The sequence below is a fragment of the Nematolebias whitei genome, chromosome 11 (genome assembly GCF_014905685.2).
Source record: "Nematolebias whitei isolate Nwh7 chromosome 11, NemWhi1, whole genome shotgun sequence".
Classification (NCBI taxonomy): domain Eukaryota; kingdom Metazoa; phylum Chordata; class Actinopteri; order Cyprinodontiformes; family Rivulidae; genus Nematolebias; species Nematolebias whitei.
The window spans coordinates 45,704,666-45,729,989 of NC_056508.1; the positions used below are offsets into that span (position 1 = coordinate 45,704,666).

The 25,324-nt window shown below is 38.9% G+C and overlaps 1 protein-coding gene across 1 annotated transcript in view; it reads right to left on the reverse strand.

The window, feature by feature from the left end:
• Positions 1–13,026: 13,026 nt before the first annotated feature.
• The window catches only part of plagl2 (pleiomorphic adenoma gene-like 2), a 66,084-nt gene continuing 53,786 nt past the window's right edge, over positions 13,027–25,324 (reverse strand). The window contains exons 2-4 of the mRNA XM_037684418.1: positions 18,070–18,196; positions 16,767–17,223; positions 13,027–14,747 (exon numbers count right to left, since the gene is read on the reverse strand). Of these exons, the coding sequence (XP_037540346.1) occupies positions 13,268–14,747; positions 16,767–17,065 (1,779 nt within the window). The 5' untranslated portion in view covers positions 17,066–17,223; positions 18,070–18,196 and the 3' untranslated portion in view covers positions 13,027–13,267. The remainder of the gene's footprint in view (positions 14,748–16,766; positions 17,224–18,069; positions 18,197–25,324) is intronic.

Below are 25,324 nucleotides of genomic sequence, written 5' to 3' on the forward strand. Positions count from 1 at the left end.
AATGGCCGACTTGTAACAGATTGATAAATTTGGTGTGGTAGTAGCTGAGTCATCCATAACGCAGAGCACCAAGATCAGTTCTTGAAGTTATGCCAACACTGTCAACTTCGCCTGTTAGCAAAATATCCCAATGGACTACAAGGATTTTAACAAAACTCGTAATCGTACGGTGTACAACTACACTTTTAATTAACAACCAAACTGAAAATGGCCGCCACAGCTAATCGACTTCAGACAAAATCTAAATGTTTTTAACCTGTCCAGTTTTAGAAAGAGATAAATCTGAAGTGGTAGTAGCTGAGAGTCATTCACAACACATGCGCTGAGTGTTACATAGGATGCCAAAGTAAAAACAAAAAAGGGACTTCTCATAATCTGGAGATCATCAGTTTGTGTTGGGATGACTCTCAGCTACTACCACTGGGTTACAGCCAGTGTTACGTTGGCTAACATCAAAGAGCTGTGGCTGCCATCTTGAATCTACTCCGTTATAGACGCGCGTCAAAGAATAGTTTTGTTCAAATACCGTCACCAGTTAGTGCGCATTCAGATCCAGTTTGTTCCTGCTGTCAATCACGGCCGCTTAACTAATACTGTGTTGTTGATCTAATTGCAGAAATGTCTAATCATTCAGGATGGTTGCCATGACTTGTGGGTCTTGTGCCGTTTATGTTTTTTGAAATATTAAGCTTTAAGCTCTATTAGGATACGTTGGGAAAATTTCTGTAGTTTGGATTTGGTCCAACACCGTTCCCTTCTGAGAACTTTTTAATGGAAGTTCTACAGGAGACTCCATTAAGGAGCCCACAAAGGTCCAGTGATCACAGAACCACAGGGTATTCCTTCCAACACTTAAGAGTTATAGAAGTTTTAACTGTTCTGCAAAAGAATGCTTGTTGTCTAACTGATTGGATCAGGTTTTATTGACAAATATTACAACTATATCATCGGCATAACAATGAAAATGCATCTTATGTTGTTTAATAACTTTACCTAATGGAAGCATATATAACATAAAGAGTAGTGGTCCAAGCACTGAACCCTGAGGAACTCCATGACTAACTTCGGTGTATGAAGATTGAAGAAAAACTTGTCCACTACTGCTCCATCAGCTTTCACATCATTACACTTTAAGCATTTTAATGAGATATTCTTTTTATTTTTTTCCACATAATTTTCTTTTCCTTTAGTTTATGAGATATTTTCCTAACAGTTTAACAAACACAAGACCTATCCCCTTTCTTGGCAACTAAAAAAAAACAACGTAAAATAAAATTGGGTGTTTCCTCAGGTTTAGTCTTGAAACTTAACTTTTTTTTTTGACGTTTCAACTTTAAAATCAGAACTCGGAACAGTAAAACTTTTCGTTAACATTTTTTGACTAATGCGAAAGTAAAGTATTATTTTCTGAGCCCGAGATAATTTACTCTAAACATTTCTCTTACCTTTGTTCCGTTCTTTATGTTGCTGCCATTTTCTTCTCATTAAAGCTGTAAAGGATCATTTTTGTGGACGTGAGGCAGAGGATCAGAGTCTGGAATCACAGACAACATTAGTGAACATAATTTCTTAATTAGCAACAGTGTTTTAAATAAAAGATCTAGAAGCTACAAGATTCCCACACTGTTTACCGTAGATGAACTGAAGAGATCACGCGTCTTTTATTTTTTAATTAATGAAATCACCACACTGCGTTTCTGAATTTCTCTGTGTGGAAGTCCGAGTTGTGATTTCTTATTTCAAATTTATTTACAAGCTCTTCAGGTTCCTCTGAAAAATACTGTACAAAACCAAAAGTTTATATTCCTGAATTAATTAATTGGTAAATTAATTACTAAGATTGCAGATGCTGTTGTGGGATTGCCGGTATATGATTGGTTTAATAATCTGGAAAGATCCCAAGGCAGCATATTAAGATATTTTCACTTTTAAAGTTTTCTGCATGTACAAATTTATTATCACTTTTTGACATTAAAATTAAACCCTTTCAGCAAATATTATTACAAAATATGATGTACATTAATAAGTAAAACTTTAAAACATTAGTAATTGTTGCTCATTTTCAAGGCTAAATAAATACAAATATGTATAAATTGTATGGCATTAATATCTTACCTGTTGTAGATGGATGTCAGGAAAAGAAAATTATGATTAGGCTGAAATGCTAACGGCAAATCTAACTTTACTGCTAATCTGAGCTAATGGCTAATTAGAGCTAGCTAGCAGCTATTCTCAACTAGTGCTAATCTGAGCTAACAGCTAGTCCCAAACTAATCAGCGCTAATGGCTAGTTTTATCTAATTGCTAATCAGCGCCAACAGTTGCTAATCTTTGCTATTGGCTAGCTAACAGCTTGTCTGAGTTAATGGCTAATCAGAGCTAATGGCTGTTCTGAGCTAATACCTAATAAGAGCTAAGAGCTAGTCTTAGCAAAGCCAGGACTACACTGGATTAAAGCAATCGTTATCCAACTCTAACACCCCCCCCCCCACACACACACACACACACACACACACAATAATATTAAAATTGCAACAATTTGAACTTAAATATTTTATTTACCTTTGAAACTCAGATCTGGGAATGACATGGAATCAGACTGACCGCGTTTCTGCTGCAAGTTGGAAAACTGATGTGTGTTAAATTGTGTGCTCATTGACCAGCTAAGTACAATAATCAACACAAGTCTGTAACAACGGATTTCTTTGCATTCGAACACCTTATCAACATGTTTATTAATAGTGTCTATAAACTAAAGTACTTTACACCATTGGTTGGTTCTCTAACTATCTCTCAGACCGGAGGCAATGTGTTCAACATAATGGTACTTCCTCCAGTTATTTAACAGTCAACAATGGTGTACCACAAGGCTCAGTCTTAAGACCCACCCTCTTTACAATTTACATATGCAATGTAGATAAAAACATCCCTGATGCATCCATACATTTCTATGTTGATGACACAGTTGTTTATTGTCGAGCTAAAACAGTTGAAAAGGCTTTCCAGCTTTTGAAATCTGCATTCAACATCATCCAGACAGATTTCTTCCACCTCAAACTTGTTCTAAATGTCGACAAAACCAAAGGGATGCTTTTTTCAAATAGGAAGTTGGTCCCAGCAGTTCTTCCTCTGATTTCATCCTCAAATGGTGTCCCCATTGAGTTTGTTGATATCTATAAATATTTGGGTATCTTGGTCGACTCACATCTTTCTTTTAAGCTCCATGTGGAAAACTTGGTAAAGAAACTGAAAGTTAAACTGGGTTTCTTTTTCAGAAACAGATCCTGTCTAACCCTGAACGCTAGAAAACGCCTTGTATCTGTGACTTTCCTTCCCTCCATTGATTACAGTGACATTATTTACATGAACGCTCCTACAAGAACCCTGCAGATGTTGGACACAGTCTATCATGGTGCACTAAGATTCATAACTGGCTGTGATTATCGTACCCACCACTGCACCCAGTATTCACTGGTTAACTGGTAACCATTAACTTCACGCAGACTCTCTCACTGGTACATTTTCATCTTTAAATCACTTCTTGGTCTGCTGCCTTCATACATCTCCTCCTACATGTCTCTGCGTGAGTGCAGCTACAGCGTGCGCTCTCAGGACATTATTACCTGCAGTGTTCCCTCAATGAGGACTGAACTTGTCAAAAGGGCCTTCTCCTACTCCGCTCCTGTTTCCGGGAATATCTTACAAAAAGATCTGAAGCTCTCGACCTTGACCTCTCCAAGTGGCTTTAAGAATCTGTTGGACTCCTGGCAGGGACCAATGTAGACATGTTCCTGTTTTTAGTTTTCTAAATTCGCCTTATAATTTAGCTGTTTTTTGTTACATTTCTTTTTTTTTACCCATCCTATTTGTAAAAAAAAAAAAAAATTGTATGACTTTTTATAACTGTTTATTGTTGTTGTTGTTGTTGTCCATTGTTGTCATCTTTCTTTGTTGAAATCAGGTCTCTCTTGTAAATGAGTCCTCGAGGCTCAATGGGATTTACCTGTCTAAATAAAGGTTGAATGAGTGTGACTGGATTATTGAGATGCAAACTAACGTAACCAAAGAAAAGGTTATTACTGGTTACTATTAGTAACGTTATTATCATTTTTCACGTGCAAGACAACTATATTAGATGATGAGGTCAGTGATGCTCGAAGACTCCTAGTCCGACTAAACTTGGAAATCACAACTTCTTCGGACACATACTGAGCCCCATCTGCACTTCTTTTGTCGTTTTTCCTATCCACACATTCTAACAAAAATATTAAAATACCTTCTTCTTGGCGGAAAGAACGAACATTCCTAGTTAGGCTAAAAACTATCTCGAAACTCATTTTATATTAACAGTTTACATTTTCCTCTCACTAATTATTTCAAAACACTTTTAAAGTTTAATGGTGACAGGAAGCAACAGGAGGAAAAAACAACCTGGTAAAAACTGCTCCATTATTGTTTTTGTTTCCAGGTCACACAATAATTGTGGGCATCTGCAAAAAAAGCTACATCATCGTTTTGTTAAAGATGTCTCTGGAGCCACACTGATGTACAAAAAACAAAACAAACAAACAAAAAAACAAGAACTTTTTTTAATATTGTAGAACATTTTCAAACAAACCAGTTTGAAAAAAAAAAAATCCCACCATGTTTGTGTGGAAGGGACATTCAAGTGCGGCAGCAAATTTAGAATTTTAAAAATGTTCTAAACCGTGTAGACAAAGGGCTAGTCCAGATGGAAACATTTTTATCCACAAAATGATCTATCATTTCTAAAAAATATCCTTGTAAACACAAATTTCTAAAAATGTCTTCATACAGGAACTACCATGTCTATATGTGGTTCCGTAACGCCGCCATAAAAATACAACAAAAACAGGAAACAAGGCGCAGCGCGAATGCATAAAGCTTGTAACCTGGTCAATTACCGCGTCACCCAGGTTAATGATCCAAATCCTCACTGAATCAGGACTCACAAGTCTGAGGTCTCAATGAACTCAGATCCTGTATGTCCTCTAGCAGACTGCCGCCGCTAAGTCCACAAGATAGAAGACTCACCGAAAAAAAAAATTCAACAGAATCACTGAAAATGCTTCAGCCTTAGAAGGATCGAGTCACTGCAGTTTTTCTAATGATTTATTAATTCGAATCAACGACCAGACTCATCTGAGACAGCAGCGTTTCCAGAGGTTTTTCCAGTGACTTCACTAACTCGCAGACTTAGCAGCATTCTTCCAGAGGACGTAGGATCCGGGTAATTCTAGTCCGGACGCAGTGCTAAGATTTGGATCATAACCAGGTAGTCAGTAACCCACTTGCTCTACTTTGGAATCTTATTAAAAAAATATAATTGGGGGGTTCCTAAAAGGCTATATCTGTGTGGACACAAAACTGTAACCATAAAAATGAAGTTTTATGTACCGGTACTCACAAAATACATTGTTTCCATGTGAATATCTCATTACTGATGAAGATCATAAATCCAAGATTCAAAATAAGGTTTAAATACTTTTAAATAAAAAGAAGATTGCAAAGCGGGTATGAAACTGCTGGTTTGTCTTTTAATTATTTCAACATAACACATGACAAGTCATAGATACACTGTACTGTACAATATGTCAATAGTTCTGTTGTTTTGTTCATCAACTCTTTGGATCAACCAATATACAAATCTGTTACTTGGAAAAAAAAAATTGCAGAAATTGATTGTAAGAGAGATATGTTTGTAATTAAGAGTTTACTTCTGGCGTCTTTCTCAGGTTTATTTCTTGAACTTTCCCTGTAGTTGATAACACGTGAATCCTGTTGTTTTATCACCTTGTTTCTTCCAAAGGTGGCTGAAGTAGCGTAAAATAAAAAAAAATTAAACGGGCTATGTCACTTAAACAAGATACACAAAGAGGATGGAATGCAAGACGTACATTAAGCTAAAAATATATAAAACTACACGTGGATGTTGTCTGCACCAGACAGTACCAGAGGCGAAACAAGAGAGGGCGAGGAAGAAAAAGAGAGCATTAGTAAAATCATCTTTTCTCAGGTTTAAAATGAATAAAATTCCCTTAAATATGCGTTTACTGCACCTACTAGTAATAAAAGGAAAAGGTGAGGATAAGTGCATCCCTAGTAGGTGCAGGTTGAGGTAATGGAGCTACAGCCAGGCTGAAGAGAAGAGCAACATCTGAGGGCAGCCATTTCAAATTACCATCTTTTTAATTTAACTTGTACTACAGAGGCTCCGTTTTACCCAAATAACCAAGAAAATATGCGAAAAATACTTCCTAACTTATTATTCTTTATGGAATTTAGGTCACTTTGCTCTGTCTGTCAGGGATTAGTTATATAAATAAAATAGTGTGGAAAATATGCAAAATTTCACTTGGAACCACACTCAACATGTTAGCACCAACTCCTGGGGAGACTTGGGACTAAATTAGTCGTGTATTATGTTAAAATGTTTTAAAAATTGCACTATAAAATTACAGAGAGCAAATTAAAAATGGTTTAAAAATATATAAACTGATAAAGGTAAATGTTTTCCTTAAATTCTTCCTAATGCATGATCCCTTAGGGAAGTGCGAACGTCAAACTTGTCTAAAGGACGTTTTTATACAATTTTAACTTTTGTTGCGCAAATTTTTAAAACTTGTTTAAAATGTGTACGACTCACGTGAAGATGTTGAAAACATCGTGAGTATTTGGAGACACTTCGAAAAGTCCCCAACTTTGACTCCCTGTGGTACAGAAGAGGATTAGGACCACGGTGCAATAAAGAAAAAATAAAAATCCTTAATTCTGAGATTAGTCAGAATTCTGAGAAAAAAGTCAAAATTCTGAGATTAAAGTCAGAATTCTAAGATTAAAGTCTGAATTCTGTGAGAAAAAAAATCTGAGATTATAATGTAAAAATTCTGAGATTAAAGTGAGAATTCTGATTTATTTCTCTGAATTAAGGAAAATAATTTTAGTGCACCGTGGCCCTAACCCTCTTTCGTACTAAGGAAACATATTTTTGTTTTCAAGAAGAAATTACTCTTAATAAGAAAACTGCTTTTTCCACAAAGACCTTACATTTTATTTAATTTCACAATTATAAGAAATAAACATCAGTACACTCTTCCTGATTTCTGAATTCCAGAATCTGAGAAATTTTTGTTTTTTGGCACAAAAAATATGAAAATCAGTTGATAAAGGATTCGGTGACCGATATTTTAGAAATATTTATGTTTTACTTTTGAAGTCTAATATGAAGAAATTCAAAAAGCACCGCGTTTACGTTCAAGCTCACGCTGCAAATAATTAAACTGCACAATAAAACATTTTATACTCCGACTTATTTAAACAAATAAATTCAAAACATTTTTAAATTACAACAGGGAAAACGCGTGACACCAGCTCCTTTGGTTAATTTATACAAATATTTCCGTTGAGAAAATTAATTAAGAATATTTAATTATGACAACTTCTAATTTCTTGGAACAGCCGTGGCAACATAAAGCCGTTTCTTTTAAAGATGTATTTGTTGCCACTCAATCAACTTGTCTTTTAGCAAAAATAAAATCCGGTCCTAAACAGATTTAAAAGGTTATTTCTGATTTGTGACTTAATTTATTCTCAGAATTTGCCTTCTAATCATAAACTTTTAATTAAAATTTAAAATCCCACGTTCAGAACGTTGTTTTTATCTTGTGAAATTTATCTTTTTTTAAACCAGATTTTGACATTTGTACAATTTATTTTTGTTACTTTTACAACAGGTTTATTTTAATTATACCTTCCTAACCTTCCTGTTGCCCTTGGGTCAAAATGAACCACCCTCGTTTTTAGACTTGCGACTCATTTTGACCTAAGAATAGCGCGAGCGTTAATAATAAAAACGTTAAAAATTAAAGATTTAAAACCATAGATAGTCCTTGTCCTACAAAAGACACGCTGACCGCATGAAGTTGCTCAATTAACAGCTCTAAGGTTGTAAGCGCTTTATTGTGGGGTCGTTTAAAACTCTGTTTTTGCTCAGGTGGTCTAAAAACTTTCTGCGTGAGTCTGTTGAAAGAAACTTTTATGGTTTGTCGCTGCACAACACTCATGTTGCTGTTTTCTTCAAACACCTGGCTGTAGAGCAGGTAAATCGATGAAAATTAGCAAAACAAAGCACGGAGAAATGGGGCTCTTTCTTTGAGGTGAAAAGTTTATCAAAAATACTGCTATTCTTTCGAAGAGAAATAAACAAAGGTTGATGAAGTCTACACATCCAACTAATACATATACAAGATCAATACAAAATTAAAAACATATGAACATATAAGCTGAAAAAAAAAACTTATTTTTAAGGTTGAAAGTGCTAGAATTCAGATTAGCTCACGAAACCCAGGGAGGACAAACTAAATGCACACCAAACAAAAGCTTTAAAATTATATACTTTTTAAAAGACAAATTAATTTGTCATAAAAAAAAACAAACGCTCAATTGGTTTGCTACAATTTTGGCTTTGATCAGGAGAGTTTATTTAAAATACTCTTAGTAAAGATCAAATTTTTTTTTTTTTGTTATGAAAATTCGTAGAAAGGTGCCAACAGCTAACGTATTTCAGATTAAGCAAAAGTTTGATAATTTACAAAAGTCTCGCCTAGAAGATGATTTTTCCACCAGTTACGATAAAAAAAAATAGAAATAGAAAGTATTTTGGAAGCCCTGCACCGTCGCTAACTCGTTCTTAAACGATGCGCAGTTAGCTTAGCTGCTCGTTGGGGGTTTTCTTGTACAGTACAAAATTTTTCCAAACACGTTTTAATGAGCTGTTGTGCAAAAATGTAGTTTCTTCTCCCAAGGTTTTGGTAAGAAAATAAAAATGAGGTGATGTGTTGTGTTTTTTTCTTCTCGAGGTCCTGTTTCATACAAACAGAAAACAATATTTCATACGACAACAAACAAAACAAATATACGTCTATAAGCGGAAACCCCGAGCTGTGCAGTCGGTCGCGTTTCCCTCGCGTCGCTTTGAATGTCAAAGCCAGAAGGTTGAACGACGGCGATCGCCCGGAGGCCGCTGGTTTTACACTTTTCGCTCTAGAAGCAGCTAAAAGAAAAGAAAGAGGTGGCGGGGAAGATGAACGCCGTCGATCCATTTTGTGCATGTTTTCAGCTACCTTGTAGATAAAAACTGAAACGCTCTAGTGGTCTGCAGTTATCAGCAACTGTGGCTAAAAGCAGCAAATTACAGATCAACTTCCGGTTTTCAGTATTTATTCAGTATTTAACTTTTTTTCTGATATTTTGGTTCACCCGAGGCACTGCAGATGCTAAATATAACGGTAAATGGTCTAGAACCAGAACAAGATTTGAATTAAATGTGTGAGATGAGAAATCCAATACTGTTCAAGCAAAAGAGAATATTAAAATGATAAGTTGAGTTTGTTTAAAATGTGCTGCATAATGTGCATTATTGTGGTCACTGTGTCGTCATAATTTAGTTTCTAAATATTCTGCTGACTTGTTCTACATCGTTACACCAGATTACATGCAAATGTTTTCTTTTACATTTGTTTTTTTTTTATTTTGTTGTTTTAACTTTTAGTCTTACAAAAAGATCCTCAAGGGAGAAGTATTACAAATGAAATAATAAACATTATAATAACCTGGATTTAGCAGCTTTTCACTCACTTGCCCAATTAAATTTAAAAAATTGTGGCAATCACCGTACTGTCCGGTAACTCCACTCAGTATTGTAGTGTCCATACAATAATAGATTTTGTATAGATTTCTTAGATTCTGTAGTTACTTTACAAAACTTGTACCAACTGTGTCAAAACTAAAACTGCCGTACGGTACGGTGACGACTGTGCGTATGTTAGGTCTATTCATTTATTACCGTACAGAGACTTTATTTATAGTATGGTAAATAAAAGCTCCATATACACTGCCTGGCAAAAAAAAAAAAAAAAAAAAGTTGCCACCTGGATTTAACAAATCAAACAGGTACGAGCCTTTATTATTGGATAATCACTGCATGGGCGATTATCTTTCAGCTGCAACAAGTTATTTAACTCCAACTGATGCAATGAGTTGATTCTCATTTCTTAAACAACCATGTCGAAAAACACATCGCGTGGTCGTGGAAAAGATGTCATTCTGTTTGAGGAGGGTCAAATCATTGACATGCATCAAGTAATATATTAACTACCGTACAGAAATTTTATTTGCAGAACAGCAACAAAAAGCTCCATATGGTACTTGGGTGATCATGTATACTATAGCGTCAATAGATTTAGTGGTTACCAGACAGATTTTATTCACAGCCCAGTAACCGATGTCCCGTACTACTCTGGTGACCACCCACATGGCTATAACTGTCCAGATGACCTGACTGAAAATTGTTGGATTGTATACCTGGATTATTGAGCATGGACTTCGTTGGTTTACTTATTAATTTTTGTAGTTAAATGTACATAGTTAGTACTTATTTTATGGAAATTAAGAGCTCAGTATGATACTGTGGTGGTAATGCATATCGTTTTATTTAGTAGACTTCGTAATTACCGTACAAAAAAAAAAAAACAATCAGTACGATAACTACCGGTAAAAGCCTTGGATAGTCCAGTGATGACCTTGAATACAAGCAACTTGTCTTTTAGACTGGGTCGTTGCCGAATTAATGTCTCGGTCATACAGTTGTTATAAAGTCTTCAGCACCATGATGGCCGCGCATATACCGGTAATAGATTTGTTTTACGGGTTCTGCAGTACAGAGCTTTTATCTAACGAACAATTACAAAAACCTTAATTTGTTGGTACAGCAATGACGACGCCTATAAAGATTTTATATTATTTACCGTAGATGTTTTTCTTACTGTGCGTAAATAAACGCTCCGTACGGTACAGTGACGAGTGCATACATGTTAAATTTGTTCAGTGGGGTTCGTAGTTATCCTACAGAGCTTTTACTTACTTCACAGTAATTAGAAACTTTGTATGACACACGGGTGACCTTTCAAATATTAAATTTATAGATGCTGTACAGAAATTTGTACTGCACTTACTGTAAGATTAAGATTTGTACTGTTCAGCATCATGTGACAGGTTTAAATGCTGGGCTCCAGAATTACCATAAAGCGTACTGTAACTAAAAAGCACCGTACGGTAAAAAAAAAAAAATTGCTGTAACTTGAGTACGTTTACCTGTACTACTGTTAAAATGTATTACCGATAATAAATAATTTAACCTGAGTACAAACGTACCGTCAATATTTGTTACTTTGAGAGACTTTTAGAAAGGTGCAAAGTCAGCAGCAAAAAAACACAGTAACCACATTAATAGGAAATACAGCAGGTGGAAGTTATTAATATTCATTCAGTGTAGGGAGCGCCTACCGGTACTTGGTTTTGAGGCTTATGGTTAACTTTGGGCCGAGTTGTTTTTAGAGGCTCTTGGTGAAAGGTTAGAAATCCAAGACCTACAGTAAGAAATACTTATAGGTCATCCATGTAAGCATACCTACAACGCAATCTAGCTCAAACCCTAACTGTTCACAATGCGATCTAACAGCCTTCTATAAATATCTCCCATCCACAGTTCTGATTCCACTAAACTAACTCAAGTACACGAAAAAGTAAAGATCAGGTATGACAAAAAGCTTGAGGGAAAAAGCTAATACTTCATCGTTTTCTTGATTAAAGATAAAAAAAAGGAAGATACACACAAATGTAAACCTGCCAGACATAAAAATAACATCACTTAGTTTTAATACGTCTACCTAAAATACACCTTTATATAGATAAGCAATAATAATATTCATTTATGAGATATTTCGTACACTGCAATAACATTCTTAAACACATTTTTACTCATCTGTCGCTGTAAATTCTATGTTTTTTTTATTTATTTATTCATTTTTATAGCCATTCACATATCTCAGGGTTCACCATTACCATGATGACGCATCTTTTAAAGAGACTGCCTAAAGATGAGTTTGGAGTATATCTCAAAAATGTAGATGTATATATATTTAATTTTAATGTCAGGCAGCTAGGAAACGGCTGCAAATATCACGATTGCGGGAACTTTTAACGATAATTCTTAGGAGAAAAGCAGTTCTTGTCCTATTTTCAAGCGTAAGTACGTATGGATTCAGAGGTGTGGAAATAAAATTTGAGGTTTAAGAATTTTTTTTTAATAAACCGTACACATGGATTTGTAATCCATGGTCTCGGTTGGGAACTTCTTGGTTTGGTGCAAACGTAAGAAAACAAATATCGAAAACAAAAATTATCGAAGAGCTTTGTTGTTGTTTTGCTAGCACCCACTGGGTTTTGTACAAAAGTATGAGACAAAAACTGAAGTGCCTTCCGCAAACAAACAAAAATAAAACTTTTAAAAGTGCTTCTCTTGAAGAACAGTTTAAATAAAAAAAAGAGCAGGTTTTTTGGGGTTCAAACCTTTGCGTCTATTTTGCTTAATTTCCATTCTCAACAATACTCCGAAATAACGCAACTCTAAGAGTAGCGTAGAAGGAGCAATTTTAATTTAGCTTCTCGTTGTATGAAGAGCACTTTTAGAGCCTGAGGTCGTTTCGTGGCTTCGCAATGTTGTGGAAAGAAATGAAGGTTCATCTGCATTTCTTCGTTCCCTTGCAATCTCTCCCTTCTCCGTAAATCATCACGACAGTTTGGGTTGTTAGCACGGGTGGTTCAAAACTTAAGACACGTTCTACCACGTTCTTACATTTGGAAAAGAAGAATAAAGTAAAACAAAAGATCCACTTCAAACTATATTTTTCTGGGTCACAACAAGACAGATAATCTCCACTAAAATGTATCTTTGATTTTTAATAAGTTTTTTAAAATATATATCATTACTTTAGGAAGTATGCAGTACCACGCCTTTTGGCCTACTGATCCTGCCCTCTAGAACTACTAAAAACAGGGAAGGGACATAAAAGAAGTAAATGGACTTAAAAAAAAACATAGGTTAATACATTGTTATACCTATAAAATAAGGTGTGTGGGGGGGGGGGGAGCCCAAATAAAAGCTGCTTCAAATTCTTTTCTCACGTTTTCCTTTTTGCTCAAAGGGGTTCAACTTTCTTTTAAGGCTCAAACAAAAGCTTTTGTGCGCACTTCCATTTAAGGCTTCTAAGTGTTCAATTGTGAACTTATTTTTTATTCTAATCCTCAGAGTCTTAGATCAGGCCTGGCAAAGGTCTACAGCCCAAGATGTCCCAGCTGAGCTTGGGGTGGTGCGGAGACCATCTTGGTTGGACAGCAGCTGCCTCTGTCACTGAAAGGCCTGATGGAAACGAGGCAATGTGGTGGTACTAAGGCTGGAGCTGAACACTGGTGGAAGCGGGTGCAGGGATCCGAGGCCCAGACCCCCATTGGAGTTCTGCTGGTCCTGAGGTTGTGGTTGTAAAGAGGTAAGAGGTGCTGTGGCGATGGCGGCGGCTGCCGCGGCAACTGCTGCGGCATGGGGCTCGGCAGCGTGCAGAGTTGAGGCGGAAGAGGAAGGTGCGGAGGATGTGGCAGATGAGGTGTAGCCCATGACCAGACCTCCCGTGCTCATGGGGGCACTGTAGGGAGGAAGGTTTAGGGGTAGGAAACCCAGCAGGTGGGAGAAGTCCATGTTAGCAGCACACAAAGACTCAGCAATCACTGCAGGGCTCTTTGACAAGAGGGAATCCCCGCAAAGTTCATCTGCCAGCCCTGAGGTGGGCTCCAGTCCGTCCTTGGGGGGCGAGGCAGCAGCATGAGGTTCTACAGATGGAACTGGGCCTGGCAGGCCACTCTGCAGATCCATGAGAAAACTCTCCATTTCCACTTTCAAGGGCTTGTCCAGCAAGTATGAGGTAGATCCCAGCTGGTATTTGGGCACCGGCTGGGGCTGGTGCTGCTGCTGGGGAGCCGCAGGCTGGTGATGTGGGGGCGGTGGAGGGGAATGGTGGTGGTGATGATGATGGTGGTGGTGGTGGTGATGGGAGTGTGGGTGAATAGAGGCAGGGGACTCCATGTGACAGCCCATGCCCATAGCTGCAGACAACGAATTGGGCATCAGGGACGGGTGTGGGTGACCCACCCCAGAGTTAGACATGGCCTGGAGGTGGTGGGGGTTGTACATGTTCATTGGAAAAGGTGTCCCACTGGAGAACGGTTTGCCCATCATGGGGTCTTTGTTGGGCCCCATGCTGCACATCATGGGGCTGAGCTCCTCCTTGACTGAGCACGGCGGAGAACCCGTTGCTAAAAGACCCAACATATCCGGGGGCTCCGTCTTGATCTTCAGCAGCTCCTGTGAGTGGCTCTTTTTCACGTGGCGCGTCAGATGGTCTTTCCTGCCGAAGCGCTGGGCGCAGTACTGGCACAGAAAGTCCTTTCGCCCTGTGTGGACCACCATGTGCCGTCTCACGTCTTTGCGTGTGTAGAAGCGTCGGTCACAGTGGTCACATGGGTGTTTTTTCTCCTTGGCACCACCTGAGGACTTCCCCGAGTGGCTCTTGAGGTGCTCCAGGAGAACAGGCGTGCTCTCGTAACTCTGCATGCACACTTTACAAGTTAAATCTCCTGCCGTTGCAGAGTGCATGGCCACATGGCGTTTGTATCCCAGTTTGGTGTTGTAGTGCTTCCCACACTCCTCACACTTGAAGGCCTCTTTGTTAGGATCGTGCGTTTGCAGGTGGTTCTTCAGGTGGTCTTTGCGGTGGAACATTTTTTCACAGAACGAGCACTGATGGGTCTTCTGTGGAGAGTGTGTGGCCATATGCCTGCAAGAACAGATACATCACCAAAGAGACTTAGAAGATGTTTTCAAAAGTCTTATTGTCAAGTGAGACATGAATTCTCTCAGGTAACATTTGTCCTTAAATAGTCCTAAATGTGTCACAGAACCAAAGAGTCAGGACCAAAATGAGTTGTGAAATTACAAATGTGCTTTACCAGATTAAAAACATTAATTAGGTTGAAACATTTCAAACTCTCTGAAATAAACTGGCACTGCCAGTTTATTGGGCCACAGGGCCGTAAACAAGATTTAGAGATTTAAAAAACAACAACATTGTTTCTAAATTTACGTCGATGTCCCTTGTCGCTGAAGGATTTGAACAGTGAATGTAGTTTTTGAGATGAGTGTTTTTTTTTCTGCCCTGAAGTTGAACAGGGATTGCAAGTAAACAATGTTTTTACTGTGAAAAATTCAAGTGGGTAGGAGTTCCACCGTGGAGAAAAACAAAGGTAGGTTTTTGTTTTCTTGTCCGAAGTGGCAGAGTGACGGATCCTGGAGAGCGGAGGGAACAATTTTATCCACCGCCAGGTGGAATGGTGGAGCCAGGGGGGGCCAGTGGTGGCCTTGGCCACCAGAGACTGAAGTCATAGACTAGACGCCACCCCAATCATTTGAGGAAACTACACTTTTGAGCAATATAAATACTAGAAAGCATAGTGTCCTCAAATTATAGGGGTGGTAAGTGGACAGACAGATTTCCCCCGTCCCACTTTTCGCTCTGCGACAGGGAATAAAGATAAAATTCAAAGAGCCAAACTAAAATGTAATAGTTTGATTTAACCTGTTGCCAAATTACATTAAAACATGATTTTATTTAAGGTTCTGTATTTAGGACCACAGATATATTTTTGCACAACTTTTTGTTCCTTAGTTGATTTAAAGCATAGGTGTCAAAAGGGGCCAAAACTAAAACCTTTTTCAAACTAAGGACCAGTTTCAGGATCTACATGAACTCAAATCAGGAACCAACATCTTTTCTTGGTTGCAGGTTCCTCAACAACATTTTGATTGGTCTCATTTGAAGTTCTCCGTTGCACTTTTGACTTCATAATCAAAGATTACTGAAAAAATTAAAGTGATAAAAGTATTTTACATTTAAAATAACATCTTGGGGCCAGATGTCAACGAGGGCCACATTTGGCCCCCGGGCCTTGAGTTTGACACACATGATTTAAAGCCTTTATTGAAAAGGTTAAAAGAAAATGCTGCCCCACTAGGTGGCGATAACATCCTCATTACCAACATATCAAAATACAAAAAAATTACTTTTATCTTGGCTAAAGACTCTCCCAAAACAGTTGTAGCTTTTTTGTTGTTCATAGCATTTTATAAACTTTATTTGCATCTACACGGCATCCATGACTGTATTCCTGGACATTTTGTGCCCATCCACATCATACAGTTCTGAACTCGCTCCGTATATGATCCAATCTGCTGAAGAACACGTTTGAAATGAAAGAAATTAATAATATTTTCCTTTTGGATGTTTTCCATCAGAGCAGAGACATCTTGCAAGTGTCAAAGTGCAACTCTAGCTCTCAACAATGTCCAGACAGCTTTGAGACTCCTGCAGCAACTTCAAACTACTTGGAAAGAATAATTTTTAATACAACTGTTTTGAACATGTTTAAAATTCAAATGAGAGGACCGCACGGCTCTGCAGCTCACGAGAAGATAAGAGAACCCTCCACAAACGCTGCGAGACATTTGGAAGCTTGTTGAAAGAGCCCGGATACCCAGCGAGATACTGGTTTTACTTTTCCAGACTCTGCCATCGTGTGAAGACAAAAATCAAGGAATGAGATGAAATGGTATTTAAAAAATCCGAGCCACGATTGTTAGAGGAGAACACTGAGCTGAGTTCAGGATATACTTCTAGTCTGGAGAACTTATTGATCAGCTGGCAGAATTCCTGCTTTTAGTCAGGACCAGTGTTTTCTGTGGAAGTGTACTTATCAAACCACAGCTCGGATAAATGTAAAGCGACCGGTGGCGTGAATACCTGAAGAGCTTGTACTTGGAGCTGAAGGCCTTGGGACAATGTGGCTGTGAGCAGTGGAAAGGTTTCTCTCCCGTGTGACTCGAGGTGTGAAGCCGGAGCTTCTCCGGTGAGGCAAACAGAGCCCCGCACACCAGACACTCGTTCTCACTCACTCTTCCTACTTCCTCTCCTTCCTCTTCCCTCTCTTTCTCCGTCCGTGGCAGCGGGGCGGCGCTCTGGAACAGCTTGGTGCGTCGTCCCTCTTCCTCCGGTGTCAGTGCAGTAATACAGTGTGAGGCATCGGCGGCAGCAGCTGCCATGGCAGCCTTAGAGTGCCGCTGCCATGAAACTTCACCTGCGGTCCCCCTGCCTCGCAGGCTCAAAGTGGGAATCTGGGCGTGGGGGTCGTTAAAGACGGTTACTGGAAGCTCAAAGGTGAGGCCAACGATCCAGCGGAAGCATTGAGGAAGGTCAGAATCTGTGGTGAGATAAAAAAAGACAAGTTGGGATCCTGAAACTGAACTTATATCTTTAAACAAGATGCATGTCACCTGCCGCCATGCAGGACTTTAAACAAATATCCTTTAGCTCCTGGACTGATGACTCTCAGCTATCTTCCATTCTCCACCACTCGTTCCAGATTCAGGACTCGAGGGCAGCAGCTTGAACAGTGAAGTCCAGACGTCTCTTTCCACAGCCGCCTCTTCAAGATGTTCTGGGAGGACAGGCGAGAGACAGTCTCTCCAGCGTGTCATGGGTCTTCTCCCAGTTGGACATACCTGGAGCACCTCGAGGCGCCCAGGGAGCATCCTTACCAGATGCCCGAACCACCTCAACTGGCTCCTCTGGATGTGGAGGAGCAGCGGTTCTACTCCGAGTCTCTCCTGATAACTGAACTTCTCACCCTGTCTCTAAGGGAGAGTCCAGCTCTGCGGAGGAAACTCATTTCAACGTCCTGCGTCCACGATCTCATTCTTTCAGTCACTACCCAGAGCTCGTGACCAGAGGTGAGGGGAGGAACGTAGACCGACCCATTAACAGAAACCTTTGCCTTGCAGTTGAGCAACAGCTCGGCACAGCATACACAATACTTTCCCCTCACTCGGGAACAAAACCCTGAGATAATTAATCTCTTTGACTTGGAAAAGCCCCTCACTCCTGATCTGGAGAGGGCGTCCCACCTCCTACGGTGCCGATCTTCATCCCAGCGGCACACCGCTCCAGTGAGATCTGAAGATCACGCCAACAGGACCGCCTCATCCTCAAACAGTCAGAAGAAAAAGCTAGTAACGCGACACCCCCACGCAAAAACCGGTAAATTTACCTGAGTCCGTGAAGTTCCTACTCTGCGAGTCAGTCGCTCCTTTACGTCTCCTCCTCCTCCTCCTCACCCTGTCCCAACAGCTACAGCTGGCGGTGAGTGGGAAATGCTGTTCAACATCTTTACTGTCCTGTGAAAGAAAACACAACGGGTGAATCACAAGTTGTAACAAAACGCACAGTTCACGTCAGTTTTATGGTCTATGTCGTTTGTACACCTGTCAAAATTAAACCGTACTGTTCCTGCAATGTGAGCTCTATTTTAATTACCTTTAAAAGAGTTTACTTTTATTGAACGTAACATAACAAAAGAATAAACAGAGTTACGTAAAAAGAAAATTAATTTAAAACAAAAACAAGCAGAAAAAACAACAGTAGTAAAGTATATTTAATTATTCACAGGAGTGGGTAGAAGTATAAACTTATTGTTACACCCACCCCTCTTACATCTATAGCGTCGTCCAATAATTTAATATTCATAGTAACTTGGTTATAACGTTCTGTTTTAGTATTTTATATATTCATATCTATACAATGATTCATATTTGCATGCCATTATGATCAAGCATCAATATTTTTTAACATGTTAAAATTCTTTCTAGATCAATATACCAGAATGCAGTAATAATTGATAAATTCATTAATTGTTAACAGGACTGATAATAGTGTCATTATTTTACATGTTGATATGCAGTGATGGTCATCTTCTTAAAAGACGTTTTAAACTGTTTAATGTTCGGACATTGCTTGATTTCCATCTTTAAACCATTCCACAGCTTCGCCCCACGTACTGATACACAAAAGCTTTTTCTCGTGGTTCTGAATTTCAAAGTTTTAAATTCACCTTTTTCCCTTAAATTATAAAGTCCTTCCTGTTTTGAGAAAAGCTTTTGTTTCAAACTACCAGGCTAAAGTTAAAGTTTGGTGTGGAAGTAGCCGATGAACCTCTGGATCCGATTAAACTTTCAGAACGTAACAGTATTTTAGCAATTTCTACAGATATTGGGCTAAAATTAGGATATATAATATCATATAAACCAATACAGGTGTTTTTTTTTAGCAGAATATAACAGTAATTATTCAACGTAAATAAACCTACCGGTATATTTAACACCACTTAAGAGAACACTTAAAAACCATCTCACATAAAAAAAATCATTATGTTCAGGTTCATGTTCCTACTTGGTAATTGATTATTGACGAACAATTTTCCTTAAAAGTAGCGATAGTTTCGAGCAGCAAAACGTGAGATCTGCAAAGTGATGGTCATGTGCTTCCTTTAACAGCTGTTAGTTTTTTATACTATTATATTAATAATAAAAATATATATATATATATAAAAAATACTGGCTGTAAAACATAATAGTAATATTTGTGTTTCTGAAAAAATCCTGTACATTAGGTGATGCATTTTTGGAATACCAAAATATGGTGAAACTGGTAATTTTGCTTAAATTTAACTTGTTTGCTTTTTTTTTTTAGATTATCTGTTTTTTTTTAACTAGAAAAATCCCACCGAGATCACGTATTTCTTTTTCAACGGAGACTTTGGAGCGAACGCAGCCTAAACATGCATGTTTTTGGACTGTGAGAAAAAACCGGAGTACCCAGAAAAAAAAAGAAGGGACTTGAACCCAGGACTTTCTTCTTGTGTACTAACCGTGCTAACCACTAATCCATCGTGCTGCGGTTGTAAGCTATTTGAAAATTTAAGGCTTATTTAAAGTTTCTAGAGGGAGCTGAACAGAAAACCTGACAGACAATAAGTCAAGGAAAAGAAAATCCTCCGTCTTCGGTCAGAACTCGAGTAAACACGTTAAGATGAAGTTAAACGTGAAGGCTCGCTCCTCGCCGTGTGTCTGCAGATGACAGATCTGCTCACAAAGCCTGCTTTGTGTGTGTGTGTGTACATGTATGTACTTGTTATGAAACAGGATAAGACTCTTGTAGTCTTTGGGAAATCACGGTAAAACACACGAAAACCCTCAGGGTACGAGGACGTTGGGGCGAGTCCGTCATCCTGGATTCAACACGATCCTGACAACAAAAACAGCGTTCGAGTCAAAACAACCTGCACCAAAGCAGCTGCTGACCAACTTTTTATTTTATTTTTTTACACGCGTTTCTGAAAAAGCAAACAAACTCTGGTTCGTGTTGGTCCTTCTCCCTTATTTACCCTCAGTGACCCGTATGACCCCCTGCCCTTCCAGCTAAGTCCAAGGTCGAGAAGACAGAATGCCGCTCCGAGCCGGGCGTCAGCCACGGTAATACGGTTGTATGTAGGAGCGTGAAACAAGTTGCACAAACTCAAGACGCCGTCTTTTCTGTGCAAAAGGTCAAAAACTGGTGAAAGACGACAAATCTTTGGAATGCGCTCCGTGCAGTTCCAGAGGTGCGTCTTATGATTATTTACGTAGAAAATACGAGCAGACTTGTGCATCCACATTGTCTAAAAGCGCGTGTGCACAACTTTTTTAAATTTTTTTACACTCCTCAGCGCTTCCTGCTGCGTCAGTTCCTAAAGTATAAAAATAGATTGTAATATTTTTCCTGAGCAGGATGAGCATGAGGAGAAAAAAGTACAAGACAATTTTTATTTTAAGACTAATTTATGTTTAAAGTCGAACATTTAAACATTTAAAAATTGCTCTAAAAAGGAATACATGTTATGTAGAAAGTAGCTGCAATAAAGCCACATGTTCTGTCACCACGTGGTCACTCGGAGGTGTAAAGGCTTATCTAGTAGATCTGTCAGGGTAACAAATGTTGCTGGGCAATTAATTGTCTCTGAAATTATTGTGATAAATGATAATATTGTTTGAAATTTGACAATAATTATTGTCAAATTTAATAAGAAATGTTTGTTAATTTCACCACTTGCTCTTGCAGAGATCGGATGCTTCTCCCCTCCCTCTCCGCTTTGCTTTGCTGCTCTGTCTGTCTGTGAAACTGCTTCTGAGCCTCTCTTGCATATCCTCCGAACCATAATTATGGACTTGTTTTGATCAGTTGGTCCCTCAACTCAATTTACAACATTTCTTCGAAGAGAAGACAGGCTTTAGGCGAGCCGATTTGCCCTGTTGGCACGCACGCAGCTGGATATCTCACCGACTGGAAGACTTGAGGATGTGTCTATCTCTGCTGCCATTTGTGGATTTTAAGGACGCATATTTAATTGGATTTATGATAAGTGGTTCCTGCTTTTTGTATTCGGCTGGTTGCTGGTTTTATCTACAATCAAGGAAATTGTCTGCAGCAAATTTGGACCCGATCACGCTGCTTACCTTTATGATGGCTTGGTTCGTGCCTCGAGTACCAAAACTCAAATGCTTTGGGCTGAGTGGATCAGATCTTGGGGATTTTACTCAGTCACGTTCCATCGGTGTGGCCGTGTAATTTGGACATTTCGGAACCGAGTGGACCAACACAGACTCAAGGTAGATGTCATTAAGTTCTGCTTGTCCCCAAAACAACTGTGTTTATCTGAATTTGGCTCCCTTGGCTGGCCTTGAAGGCCATCTTATCTGAATTCGCCTGGAAAACGTGATCTGACGCTCACCACCCACTCCCTGAGGAATTTCCAACTGATCAACAAGAGGAAACCAACTGAATAAACATTGTGTCATCATTTTTAGGACTCTTGGATTCTCATAGGCGTTGTACTTTGCCATTCCCCGCCATACCTCGAGAATGTTTACAGATCTCACCGGAGGACACTGGCTGATTATTCCATCCTTACCAGAACTCTTACAGTGCCCTCGAGAGCGTCCAAGGACATTGCTCACCGCTCTCGTCGTCCCCCTCTGCAGAATGTCTAGGTCACTATGTCCTTGTTTGTGTGAGGTGATTTTTAATAGTTTTTTCTTCTCAGGCAAGAAGAAAGAGTCTGATAGGATATTTTTTTTTGCCTCCAATTCCTACATGTGTCCAGTTTCTTTACTTTTTGTCTGTCTAAACAGATCTCAGTTGTAAATGAAACTTCTGGGCTCAATGTGATTTATCTGTCTAAATACAGGTTGAATTAATAATTTGTTTTGCATGTAGTACCTTTTTTTGACCACAGGATGGCAGTATAAGACTGTTTGAACTCAAGGATGGATAGTGACGGAGCGAGCAGTGTGTTTCTTTAAGAAAAATGAGAGGGAGGCCCCTTGACATGACATGGGTTGTCTCTGGTTCTCAAAATGGCAGACGCTCGATGTGGTTTGAGCTCTTTAGCATAGCATTTCTCACACAAAGCTTTTAATTTAAAAAAAATCAGTAAACAAGTTCTCAGCTTCTTTTTGCAGAAAAAAACAACATTTTTCATGAAGGCACGGGTTTCAACCGTGAATTTTTGAGCTTCAACAAGACGGAGGTTTTATCCCGAGGTCGGCCTGTTAGCTAAGCTTGTAGCTTAGCTTCTCAGCTTAGCTGCTTTTAACGATCCAAAAACATGATTTTGGATGGTTATGGATTTCAAAGAGCAAAGAGAAAGGGAGGGGTCAGTGAAAAGCACTGGAGTTGAGCCTTTTGTCATCCAGTGTCTTCAGTAGAAAGAGTGAGATGCAAAGAAACGATAAAGCCGATAAATGAAAAGTAGGTTGAGTTTTCATTTATCATGCGATTAACTTGTTTATTGTTTATCGCGACAGGCCTAATATCTAGTTCCCTTTCATTGCAATATTTTATTGTGCACAAGTATATTACAATATTGATAATATTTTCATAGTATGTGGAGCTTTATTTTACATAGGAAAGTTTGATAAAGTCTTTATGATTTCCACTTTTATTATTCTACCACATGAAGCCGCAAGTTTAATCTATAATAAACTAAATTAAATTTAAACCTACACAAATGCTGCGATGCCAGGCGTAGAGCGTCCAAACAGCTGACTGTGCGCCAAAATTATTTATACTTGAGAAGAAACTCTAAACAAGTTAATGGAGATTCCTCAGACGAGCCGTTTCTCTGATTTGACCATTCATGTCACGACTGTGGAAGTTCTCGCCACCTAGTGGTACGGTACGGTATTTAATGTGGAACTAAAATTTTTAAAAAGTATAAAAATATCCAAAGTGTCAACATACATGATTCGTTCAGGTGAGATGAATCAGAGCGAGCACAGGCTGCAGCACAAAGAACATGGAAATGTTTTGTCGTAATTAGAATTTACGTAAAAACGAGTCCGTAAAGACACGACCTAGCAATCCCGGCAGATGTTCTTCCTAATCCACTTTTAAATTCAAGATTTTTAACAGGCATGTATTCAGAAATAATTCTGATTCTTTTAATTTCCTTTGAAATTTATTGCTTTTTTCTTGCTGGCTGACGTAGCTCTGGGAAATCCCTTTGTGTAATGTTTGGCGTCAATATGAAGCCTGGGAATTCCCATTTTAATACGACTGAAATTCTTTGATGTCATCACTTCATCCTAAAAATAAACATAACTTTGAACTGGCGCTTCTGAACGAAACTAACGTTACCCAGCTAAGCGATAAATCTCCAAATATCAACAAACTATGGACAATTGTAACTTTTTGAAAAAATTCCACATCGTGACTCCTTTTTCACACAGATCACATATAACTAGAGACAAGACCAGAAGCCAGAAGTTGAAGCCACAAAGGAGGAGCACCCCCTGGTGGAATCCTAGTGCAGTCTAGGTTTTAAGCTCCTCCCCTCCATGTAATAAATAAATAGAACATTTTCCAAACTAAAAATCAAAATACACTACAGACGTTATTAAGGTATTGATTTTTGTTGATTCACATAGTTTTTACTTTCAAACATGTTTCTTTAAATACATTTAGCGTTAATTTGTTGTGTTTTTATTTGGGTTTTCTCCTTTTTAACTACGAGCATCAGTTGAAGAAGACCTGAACTCGAGTTAAAACAAACTAATTAGACAAAACAGACTTGGCTATTTGTCTTTTTGGTTTCCCTAAAGTGTCATTACCTTCGGTCTTCTGTGCACACTTTGTGTTTAAAGCAGACAGATGATAAAACTCCACCACTATACGGTAAATTTACAGGCACTTCAAAATGTACAGTCTTCAGAAGCATCATAAATTTTAGGTCAGGAGTCTTTATATGCAAAAACCCGACACGAGCCCTCATCGTGTACGTTTGTTTACGGTGGCGGTTAAGAAGACGCGACAGCTGTAGCGTTGCGTGGTGGTCATCACCCAGCAGGGAGGCTGCAGGGGGTGACACCCGTCCCATTGACCACCCTCAGGGAGCCCGGCTCTATTGTGGAGCCGACCCACGTCGCAAATTCCTGCCCTGAACCGTGCCATGTCCCCTTACTCTGCCTCCCTCCAGTCAAAGGTTCGATCAAAACAACCGACACCAACACTGAAGCTCCCACAAACGGGCGGAAACAGAACTGCCAGCAGCTACAAGCTGCAGAGAAGAACATAAAACGGAGGCTTGAATACGACCGAACGAGGCAGGAGAAGCCGCGTGGAGCTGAACGCCCTCGGGCCTGAAAGAGCCCAAATGACTCGTGATGTGAACCGGTGGCTGAGCGGCGATTCTCTCAGGTCCGGCTCTTGTTTTTCTGTACGTTGTCTGCAGTTCAGCAACGTATGCCAACTTTGTGCTATTTTAGCCGTTCGTGTATCAAAACATTCAGCTCATTAAAGAGATTGGAGCGCCAACTTTTTGATTTTGTCACATACTTTTCAAAATAATAAACTTTATTTATCATTACTTTACCCGTAGAGCCTGATTTTTGCTTCTTTTAGCATTTAGCCGGCCTGTTGCTAATTTTAGCGTTGTCAGCTATTTGTATTTCTTTACCGTTAAGCCAAAGTTTTGCTGTTTTTAGCATTAATCAGCCGTTTGCTTATTTTAGCATGAAGCCAACCTTTTTAGTATGTCTAGCATTTTGCTATAGTGTTGCTATTTTTTAGCATTTAGCCAGCCTGTAGCTATGTTTAGCATTAGCACACCTTTAGCTATTTTTTAGCATTTAGATAGCATTTAGTTATTTTTGATATTAGCCAGCCTTTAGCTATTTTTAGCATTTGGCCAGCCTTTAGCTACTTTTAGCATTTAGCCAGATGTTAGCTATTTTTAGCATTAGTCAGCCTTTAGCTACTTTTAGCATTTAGCCAGCCTTTAGCTATCTTTAGCATTAGCAAACATTTTGCTATTTTTAGCATTTAGCCAGCTATTAGCTATTTTTAGCATTAGCCAGCCTTTGGCTATTTTAGGATTTAGCGAGCCTTTAGCTATCTTTAGCATTAGCAAGCATTTAACTATTTTTAGCATT